This window comes from Pithys albifrons, chromosome 4 (genome assembly GCF_047495875.1).
Source record: "Pithys albifrons albifrons isolate INPA30051 chromosome 4, PitAlb_v1, whole genome shotgun sequence".
NCBI lineage: Eukaryota > Metazoa > Chordata > Aves > Passeriformes > Thamnophilidae > Pithys > Pithys albifrons.
This window is the reverse complement of record NC_092461.1, coordinates 60,970,593-60,982,042: the sequence shown is the minus strand read 5'-3', so window position 1 is coordinate 60,982,042 and position 11,450 is coordinate 60,970,593. Positions and strand designations below refer to the sequence as shown.

The window sequence follows — 11,450 nt, the reverse complement described above, 5'->3', positions numbered from 1 at the left end:
TTGTCATATGGCAAAAAACGAGAAGGAACTATTTGATCATCTGTGAGAAATGAAAGAACTACATCCTAGTGAATTTTTTTAATAAGCTATTTTCTTCCGTCCCCTCTGGAGAAAGAGGGAACACCTCACTGTTATCCAAATTCCTCCCCTGATATGCATCACAGCATTTCAGAATGACTGACAGCTTTGTCTCGAGAGTGGCTGAATGTAAGGAACAGTGTTTCTGCACTCCGCCATGAAAAGGTCCACACGTATTTCCAATCAAGGGTAGTAATCTATTTTAAAACAAGAATTTATTGTGTTATAGTATAAAGACACTAAACACAAAACAAAGTGTTTAACAACATGAATATTGACACAAAATAAAAGCAAGATAGTTTCAAGCCAATTCCATAACCATTTCACGTAAGAAATTCCAAGTGAAAGAAAGTTACATACACAGGGTCACCCTAGGAAAAGGATGGCACCACCTTCAACTAATTCAAGCCCTATTTCAGGACATTATAGCATTGTCAGAATAGTTGCATTATTTTGAGGGCTTGAGTGGTAATAGGCTTTGTCTTGACCCTCTATATATATAGGTGAACTTACCCACAGATCTACAAGAGAACCAGTGGAGGCATTTCTACTGTAAACTAAAAGACCTGAGGTACATTCTCTTCTAATCTACCTTGCATTTTTTTGATCTAAGTATATTATAGGGGGTGGGAGTTTATTAAAGAGCAGCATAAATTTGGTTATTGAACTTCACTATAGTCCATGTGATAGCACAGGTCAATAAAACGTGTATGCTTTGCACTAGAACACCCATCTTCAACAAAATACAATACAGTATGTCATAAAGCTTCTCTGAAACCATGTATTCTAGTTTCACAAGCTACTATATAAAGAGACAACTAAATCTGAGATGTACTTGAGCCATTTCTTCAGACGTTACCTGGTGTCACATCAAGGTCTCCTTCCTGCAGACTATTTTGATAGGATCCACTATGTGAACCACTCCTATATTAATTTCTCAAAGATGCATCAATTGTTTCAATTTATACAGAGCAGTTAACATGAATATACAGACTAAGTAACAGATTACTGCTCTTCCATATGAAATGTTCTCAAAAATAACCAGTCTGATGAATTCACAACAATAAAATCTGGCTGAAAAAAAAGCTGGAGCATAAGTACTTAATTTGTTTAAAACAACATTATATTTTTCTGGCTCCTAAAAGAAACTGAACTCTATGTTTCAAAGGCTCATTGTGAAAATATATACACACATGGAAATCATATCCAAAGCTAGATTTTACCATTGAGTTTTAAAGGCCAAGAGATATTTTCAGTACAGTAGAAAAAAAAATAGCAGTTCCTGAAGTATATTTTAGCCTCACTTCGTTGCCAGTATCTATAGTTCTGTTGCTGTTCAAAATACTTCTCTGAAGCAGATCCATCTGAACACTATTCACCCTGAGTTAAAGCATCTATACTTTTTTTAAAATGTTTTAACAATATATAACAGAGAAGTATGTACAAGGCTATAAAACTTGTCTGTTATCATACAGCAGATTAAAAAAAATCAGTATATTAAGCCAATTTTCTGTTTGTTACTGTAGTAATTCATTCTGGATTGGGTTTGGGGATTTTTTTTTTGCTTTTGTTTGTTTGTTTTTATATCAAGTAGCTACTTGATTTAGACATTCATGCATTAATTGCTTGAATTCTTTTTTGAGTGCAACAATAAGGCAACAGTAAAAAAAATTATAGAAATTTTGCATATGTGTAAAGGTATTAAGTTTATAAAAGTGCTTCCTAAAAACACAACCTAATTGCAGTATCAAAATATTACAGAGTGCTGAGAACACGTATCATTTCAATAAATGTTGCTCCACAGAAAAATGTCTGATTTTAGGCTTTTCCCCTTTTTTTTTTCTGTGAAGTAAAAGCCTGGAAAAAATTGCCATGGCTGCGTGGGACAAGCAAGTTAAGAAAATATACTTTAGTCTAAACTTAAATAAGAAGGTCCACACTTTTTTGTGAAAACTTTAAGCCTCTGTCAAAAATGTATTTTTTTTTCTTTTTATAGTACAGGATTAAAAGACAAGATGATGCTTACAAGATAAAGAAATAATTTACATGAAAATACCTTCTGACAAAGCTTTTCAATCAAAATATTGTTTTGTAACATTCAAACATGACATACAACACAAAAGAAACGGTGAATGCAAACAAAAAATGTTATATGGACTGCTTTTGAACACATAAATAAATGAAATATTGGTGTAGGCAGCAGGGCTCATGCTGATGGCTAGCAGGAAATAACAGTGTGCAAGCTATTTGGAAAACGCTCTAAAGTACAAATTACAAGCCCAATTACGGACTGCAGCAAGTTCAGTTATATCACTGCCATCCTCTATCTCCAAAATAAATTCTTGTTTAAATCACTCATACCCTAACTTACTCATACCTTTGCTTCAGAGATATGAATAACTATATACAAAAAGTACTTTTATTTCACCATAGGGATAACATTGTACCTCTCTGCCAATGTCACTTGAAAAACCGCCCATGTCAAAACAATTTGACAGCAGATAAACAATTCAATAAATAGTAATGATCTTATTACAGTCCTTCAGCTAGGCATGTTAAGTCATGCTGCTAGTTTTGTGGTCACAGTGCATAGAATCCAAATATAAAAGAATGGGCTGGATTTAAGGTAATTGTCAATCCCTTGCTTATAATCCAAATATATTCAAAACTTTCATAAGCTCTGTCATGTGTCAATCTTTTTTTGTGGCAGGAGCAAAACCTTTTCCTGGTACAATGTCCATTGCCGGCAATGGATGCACCAAAACCGCCAAGGAGCTCAGTGTTATTGCACAATATATGAAGACCTGGAATTCTTCCAAAAGCTTAAAATAAAAATAATGGAATTATTCTGACATTTCTGGACACCTGCATTAATACTGTATGACTAATAAAAGCATGTCAGTTGCATGGACTGAACCAGCGATCAACATGCGCCCAGAATGCACACTAGTAAAAATGCAGTCAAAGGAAGTAGTCTTCATTGCCTATAGGTCACTTCCAGTCAAAGGTTAAAGTTCAAAGACTGAATGATCAAAGTGCTCATTTTCTCAGTAGGACTATCTTCTGCTACGAGGATCACAAAATGGTGGCATCAACATGTGTCATCTTTAAAATAAAAGAAGAGCATTTATGGAAAACACATAAACATTCTAATTCCAAATCAGCAAGGTGCTATATGCAGAACAATTCCTAGCATAGACAGTAACATGCAGTGGAAATACACTGGTTGAATAAATTCTGTCATTTTGTTCAATGACTCCCGTAAAAAAAGGTATTATTAAAAATTAGACTTCTGAAATACACATACACCCCCCCAAAGACATTGGTATTAGCAAACACGCCATTAAAAGGACAGTCATTTCCATGTTCAACATTTAGAAAGCCACTTGCCCAGAAAAAGACATTTTGCACCCCTGAAATACAGCAGGTCCACACCAGTTATCTAATTGAGACATCCTTTTATAAGGAATATACAGGGATAAGAGCTGGCAGAGTGGGCTGCTTCTTATGCATTCTCAACTCTTTATACATATATATATATATTTATATATCTATATTCATTTATTTCTCAAGATTCAACACAAAACTGTAGCTGACAAAATTATGCAAAAATAGTAGGTTACTACTATAATACTACAATTTTAAAACCTGAAAATAACTTATATATGCTACATTTGAGATACTGTGACTGGACAGAATACATTTCAAAAACTGTGTATTCTGTATCTTTCTTTTATGCATTATGTTCCATATTAAATATTTGCTTATGTATGTTCTCCCTTTTAAACACTCTCCTTCACACATCAATCTGCAGTATATTTGCACCTCCTTACAGTAAATATTGAGTTGTTAACAGAAAGCAAACTTTCTGTCTGCTTATTTTTAACACACTTACTTGCAATCTCGCACACCTGAAAAATGTAGCCTCATAAACACTCTGCATTCTCATTGGAAAACATTATGTCATCAATATTATTACTTGCAAAAAACCTTTTCATTTTTATAGTAGGCTACTGCAATGTAAAAAAAAAAGGACAAGGATGCAGAAGGGAAAGAATGACTATTTAAATGATGTACTGAAATTTTAGGACAAATACCAGAGAAAACACTTCTTAAGAAAAAACCAAACAGCCCCCAAACCCAAAAGTAGTAAGGAAGTTCTGGATGAAAATAAGCACCACTGCCCTTTTTCCCCACACACAAAAAAAATCTACTTCCTGACAACACGAAAGCCAGGTAACACCTTTATGACACCAATTTCAGCCTGGATGCCCAAGTAAACTCTATCTGGATGATTCTCTGTCTTTAAGATGGCAAGAGCAACTCTTAGATTGAAATTCAACCTGAAAGTCAATGTACGGTTGAAATATATATTGGGTAAGGCAGACAGTCCATAAATACTTTCAGTTATCAAAGATCAGGAGCTTTAAAACAGGGCTTGTGAGGATATTATTTTGAAGCAAACAAGGCTCCATGACCCTACTTGTGGAGTAAGTTGCTGTGTTTGGGCAGGGATGAAATGAGAGATTAAAACCTCAATAACAAGTTAAATGCAGACATATATTTAAATGCCAGAATATGTCTCAAAGTGTCACTTTATCACTCTGTGTTCATATGGCTTTGATTTACATCAGCTCCCAACCATGCACTAATTTGCTCCCAGGTAAATAAATACCAGGCATGTATTGGAAAAAATATTTTCCTTCAAATGCATGTATTAATACAGATGACAGACTTCTTCCTATCTCTTCAAAACACAGGGATCCAATACCGCATTGAAGCTAAACCAGTCCAAAGGCGAGCTGACACCAGGAGGGGCAGAATCACTTGACACCTCCCTCCACATGTTCTCATATTAGCACTGGCATTTAATTTCACCCAGTGGTTATCCTTGGACAGCTGCTTTTCTTTCTTGGGTGAGATTGTTTTTTCTCCCTTCATTTACTCAGACAAATACGTGCCACTTCAGCTGAAGTGTGAGCAGAAAATAAATATCACAGAATATCACGGAAGCACCTTTTCACATTTCCCATTTTAGTGCAACCCACCAGTTCTTCAAACATGTTAAGAAAACACATGCTAAAAATCATGCTTTGGGCAGTTTTGTTCTATGTCTACATAGGAGAAAAAAAATTACTTGCAACTGAGAAAAGAAGCAAATTACACACAACTCGAAGCAAAACCACTCCAGCATTTACGAAATTTTTGCCCAATGGACAGCAGGTATGTTTAATTTTATTAATGTAAGAATTTCAGGTAAGGGGTAGCCCAATGAACTTTTAATCACAAAGCAAGACAAGTATGAGTTATTTAAATGCACTGACTTGCCTTCTCTTGCCTCAGGTTGTTTTCTAGGTTGCTCTGAATCTGAGGAGGGTATTTTCCAACTTTGAGAAAAAAGCCACTGAGTAGTTACTTCACAGTAATAACTCACTCAGTGAACTTGTAAGTACCTTGATGGTTTTGAGGCACAGTAATACGGCAACCGTCAGAGTCAGAGAAACCACATTTCTTTCCATACTAATTTTTTTGTTTGCTTGTTTAATGTAAATTGAATTTCATGATTAATAAATAAAAGTTGTATCTGCAGACTGTTCTCCTTTTATAGACCTCTATTCTACATCAAAAAAAAAGAATTAGAAGTAGACAGAGCATTTCAATTATGAGATAAAGCAAATAGTGGAACTTTACTTGGGTTTTTTTTTTAATAACTAGCAAGTGAAAATAAGTTCACAAAAACACTCCAAAAATGAGAAAGTGGAGAAACAGCAAACACATTACAAGAGTGCAAAAACAGAGAGTGAAGAGAAAGGGACTGCTGAATGGTCTGGTGAAGACAGAAAACCCATCCTTGTGGGCAATATGATTATTATCCTTGGACACAATTTTAAAAACAAACACATGATTAGCAGTCCCAAGTTTCTTATATACATCTTAATCCCATGACATACAGCACTTCTCTTACTGTATCTGAAGTCATCTTCTTTTAGAGAGATATTACAGTATGAAAAACAGAGTTTCATTCTGTACACATTACCATGTAACAAACGTATGTTAAACTTGGTCTCAGAAAGTATTATGAAACTCCAAGGTTTTTTTGTTAAGGGATCCATAGGCTTTTAAGAATCTTAAGAATTTTAAGAGTGAAGGCTTTGGCATTTTCCTCTCCAATCGTGAACTTTATCAAAAAACCTGCTCTCATCTCACTTAGCGGACAGAGCATGTCCAGGGGTGGGGAGGCAGGGAAAAACAGAGGATGTCTTATGATGGAATCAGCTCTCCAGCACTACCTGCTCTAACACAGCCTTTCCCAAAATACTTGGGCTTCCACTAACTACCATCTGTACAGAATAATCCCAGGGCAAGTAAAAAAAGCACTGCTAACCAAGAGAGGAGAGAAACAGAGCATGACCCATCACTACCCCTCCTTCTCTCTTTCCTCACCAATTTCTTTGGATAAGACAAGCACATACAGCCAACTGCAGCTCTGGGCAGAGAACAACAAAAACCAAGGCAGGAGAAAGAAACCACACAGTACAAAGCAAGACAGAGAAAACTTGGAAAGAAAAGAGAAAAAAAACCACAAAACAAAAGAAAAAAGCAAACCATAAACCAAAACAAAACAAAGAAAAAAAAACCAACATAACACTAGCACTGCAGACACTGTAGCAAGTTTAGTACGTCTTTTTTATCTTTATCATGTATGTAATCTTATTACTATATTATTATTACTTCTTAGGAGCCTTTAAACTCAGCCAACTGTACCATACTAAAAATTCTAATTAAGAGTGAAAATCTATTAAAACAGATGGCTGTTCACAAATATATAGCTATCTTTTCAACACCATAAAAGCTCTGAAAGTGTTAACAACAAAAAAGGGTTTAGACTTAAACTTAGTTTCATTATGGGCCTTCCCCAATCCCAAACTTGTAATGGACTAATGCAGTTTACAAAAATTTTCATTCAAACTCAATCCTACAATTGAAAGCATATAAATACATGTTTAAATTTCCCCCAGGAATCATTAAAATGTGACATAAAAAAATACAGCAGATTATATCAGAAAACAGGATTTTAGTAACTCTTTGAAATTTAAAAAAAGACTTTAAGGCTTTGAATGCATTTATCTTACTTTCCTACATTTTAATTGCCTTAAGCCTAAAATGAACTTGCAAATTCCTGGTTCTACTTAAATACTTACCATGATACCACCATTTTGTTTTCTTTGGATTCTTGTTACATGTTCTTACATAAAATGAGTTATCTGGAGGTCGCCTCTGCAACAGAAGAAAAGACCTACAAATAATCAAACAATCCTCATATTGTAATCCATGAGCTATTTAATAAGCTTATGAAAAGGTTATCATGTGAATGCAATGAAAATGAGGTAACAAGCAGGACTAGACCTTTGTCAAGAAAGGTCTCTTAAAGAGCCAGGTAACAAATTCTTACTGGAGATGCTCCAAGCAAAACATTAATGAAAAATACCAAAGAGTCTTGCAAAAAAATAGGAGGAGATAGGTGATAGATAAGATAGATTAGATAGACAGATTAGATAGATAGATACCAACCCAAATAAAGTGAGAACAACACAAAAAAAAATCTGCTCTTCAAAACATCCCGAAATTAAAATCCTTTACAGTTTGAAATTTAACTCTGGTTTATTAGATCCAAATCACATCCATAAGGCTCAGCAAATAGTGGGTGAAAAAATTAACTTAAACATCTGTATCTGATCTGCACTTTATATTCTTCAGTTTTCTTCCTAAAGTGTCATTGCTATACAAAACAGGAGTCATAGGATAGAATACAACACAAAGCCATTTTGGGGTCTTTTCTCAACTACATGCACATGACCAGGACTGGGATGCGACATAAACAGGCATCTTTGGATAGCACATATGAACAAGCTCTGACCACATCTGACCTTCACAGACAGCCCAGTGCAAAAGAAATGGCCTAGAGCAAAAGGGCAGTCTCTTTACAAATGGTCCTAAGGTATTAAGTGCCACTGATCTACGATCAAAAAATGCAAAATGAAAACGATCAAGATCACTGAAATAGTACAGATGTAAAGTCTTAGCAACACCTGCACTAAAGACATTTCAGTAGTCATTTTGCACTGCCTCTAGAGACAGGATAATTTTACAGAGCATTCTCCTAAAACATGATGGAACTTGACAGTTAGTACAACTAGATGGGCTCCGTTCCCTTATCTTTTACAGTATCAATATGTAAGCAGGTTATCATGAAAACAGTGACAAAGTACTTACTGCACTGTGCATTTTGCAGCTCTAGCTTAGTATTTTTTCAGTAGCAGAAATGTAGGTATAGTAATTTAGAATTTGAGAAATGAAAATTTCTCTTTGCAAAGCAGAAAACTATTAACTTTTTCTACTCCAATAGTGCTAAAAAAGCCCATACCTTTTCTTTGCAGCTGGAAAGCATGCTAATAATGCTAAGACAAACAGATTGCACTGAGAGAGCTGGAGACCAGTCTTCCGTTAGAATGGATAAACAGATATGACCATTGCTATAAACATGAGGATGAACAGGAATATTGTCTCCAGTAAACATGACCTAAAAAAAGAACAAAAATACTTGAGACTAACAGTCTACATTTTAAATAAAACTGCACCATTTTTAGGAAAATAGTTTAACCTCATTTAAGAAACAGCAGGTCTGTCATTTTCACTTACACTATATAAAACACTTTATTACGTTAGGGTTTATTCATTTTTGGAAACTATTAAATGAAATGTAAAATGAACAATGGAAGTCTAAATAGCTAGCAAAAATGGAGTTAAAAAGTTAAATATTTCTATGAATATTTATAGAGCATAGAAAAATGCAAAGGTAACAATGTAAAAACAGGCGACTAAACCTTTTATATCTTGCAGCTCGAGTCTTTCCTGTCCTAAGGAATACAGCTGCCTAGCCAAAACACTGGATTTTGATGATTTTACAAGCCACAACATTATACATCAAGAAGCACAATGAAATTTGTAAATAAATATTTCTATAATCGTGGACACAACAGAAAATAAGTTCTTGCAAACTCATCCAGGCTCCAGCATAAAGAGTAAAATTAGAATGCATCAGTCTTATTAACTGTAAAATAAAGGACTTGTGAAATCAAAGTTACCAAATAGGAAATATTTTAAATCATTACTTCAAATGGAATACATTTTCATTTGACATGGACGAATATGGAAGAACAGCATTTAGAACCTTAAGTCCTCTCTGTTAAAGGAAGTATCACAGTCAAAAAAATGTTAGAAAAGCAATTCTGACAACTATTGCTCTTACATCAAGTTTTTGTCAAACACATAGTTGGTTCAGGACCAACAAACAGAAACAGAGTACAAGTGATATTGCAATAGCAGTATGGTAGTCCTGAACATCTTTTCCAACATAACCACTGTCATCTTTCATGCAATGACAAAATAAATCTTTACCACTCATAACCAAAATACTCAGTAGTCTCTTAAGTGTTTCTTATGTTATACAGATGTGCGTACAAATATGGAAACACATACACAGCACATCCACCTCAGCACTGACAAGAAAGAAGCAACACCCTCATCATAAAGGAAACAGAAGTTAGAGAGCTTAATTTATCTGCCAAATGGTGGAAAGGTTTCTCGGGCAGAATAAAAACTGGATGTAGAATAATCTTTCATAGGTCTTTAAACTGGTATTCCTTAAGCATTGAAGAGCTTACCTTCATCATCCAGTACTGTATTTCACTTACAACTAGTGTCTTCCTTTTACATGAAAACCAGACCAAGGCATACTAGGTAAGTAAAAGCATGCACACTGACAGCCAAATGCTTCAGCGCCAGAAGTGTAAACTGTCCAGTCACAGTAAGTAGATTTGCAGGAGAGATAATTATGACCCAGAGGTTTGTAGTACAGAATGACCTTAACTGCACAGCAGCATCTCGAGAGCAGAAATTCTAACCATTTACAACAATCAAGTATCCAGTACTTCCGTTTTTAATCATTTTCTGTGCTACAATTCAGTGTAGATGTATGGACCTTATTTGCTGCTCAGCAATAAATTGGACAGAGCCACAGACACAGGTTGGGTAATGAGTACAAACAGTACCTACTTGGCATCAAATTAAAGTGGATACTCTCTTGTGGATCACCTATGAGTAGTTCATGGTAAACCTGAGGAGGTGCAGCAGTACAGGTGGCCAGTTTGTCTTTAAAACTGAAGACTGGAAAGTCAACATCCTAGTTTTTAACCACAGTACCTAAAATATGTGATGTTTATGGTTTAAGTGCTCATGCTTCAGTTTTACCACTAATGAGAAAAGTTGCAGGGATCACTCTTAGAACTTTGAGCTGAAACAGAGAGGATAAGAACTTTTCCCCTTCTCCTTCTCCTTCCTTTTTCAGGAAAGCAGGGGTGACAGATGAGCATTACTCTGATCAGCCTTATTTTGCAATGTTTCTCTCAGGTGACAGAGGGATGGATGTACACAGCACATTCTGTAGTCTCCACGTAATGCTGTCCCTTCAGTTCTTTAGGCTGTCATGAAAGCAGCGCAGCATCTCATGCCTCATTTGTAACACTATCTGCAGGCCTCTCAAACATGTCACCTATCTTTGAGAATCCCTATCAGAAGCACAGTATTGCTTCAGCTGTAAGTGCAGGAGAGAAAATGCAAGAGTCTTCAAAACAAACTAGAAAAAATTATGTTGAAAGCAAGAAGAGATGGGCGAAAGCAGTTTGTTGCGTACTCGACTCCTATATCACAATAAAGAAGATCTTCCTACTTTACCCTGTGTTTCTCTCTCATATGATATGAATATCGACCTGTATTCATGTGTGATGAGAGGCTGTTATTTAGGTCTGTGCCTGGCCTTGCCGCCTGCTGGAGTCTGTTCTTTTTTTGAAAAGTTACCAAAACCAAGAAGTGATAATTGAGACTTTGGCCTTGAAGGAGAAATGTCTTGTGTACACTGGAACTGTTTGGCAGCCTGGCTACTTGCTGACAGCCAGTCAAGGACGAGTCAAGGAGAAAGGGAGGAGGAGGATGAAGTAACGACCCCTGACCCTCGACACACACTGCACAAGCACAGGGGAATTTCCAGTTATGCAACAGGGGGAGGGACTGTAGGCCTCTATCCGGGCGTGTGCTGGCCATACACTCAGACAGACATCACAGGCTGAGTGCGTAAACCATCCCGTTCCTGCTGCAGGAGGAGGTGTGTGCTGGCACCGAGGGCAGCGTTTCCTCACGGGGACACCTACTAAGAGTGCTAAGCCCACTGAAGCCCAAGGACGCAGCAGCAGGTCATACTGGGGATCTCAAGCACATTGGGGTCGGTATGTACAGTGAGTAACTTATGAGTGAGT

General features: G+C 36.1%; 1 protein-coding gene across 3 annotated transcripts in view; it reads right to left on the bottom strand.

The window, feature by feature from the left end:
* Positions 1-274: 274 nt before the first annotated feature.
* The window catches only part of UBE2W (ubiquitin conjugating enzyme E2 W), a 33,339-nt gene continuing 22,163 nt past the window's right edge, over positions 275-11,450 (bottom strand). For 2 of the 3 annotated variants that reach the window (XM_071554343.1, XM_071554344.1), the window contains exons 4-6: positions 8,504-8,659; positions 7,281-7,356; positions 275-3,183 (exon numbers count right to left, since the gene is read on the bottom strand). In XM_071554343.1, the coding sequence (XP_071410444.1) occupies positions 3,170-3,183; positions 7,281-7,356; positions 8,504-8,659 (246 nt within the window). In that variant the 3' untranslated portion in view covers positions 275-3,169. Of the gene's footprint in view, positions 3,184-7,280; positions 7,376-8,503; positions 8,660-11,450 lie in introns of those variants that run through there. The other variant, XM_071554345.1, reaches the window with a different exon arrangement.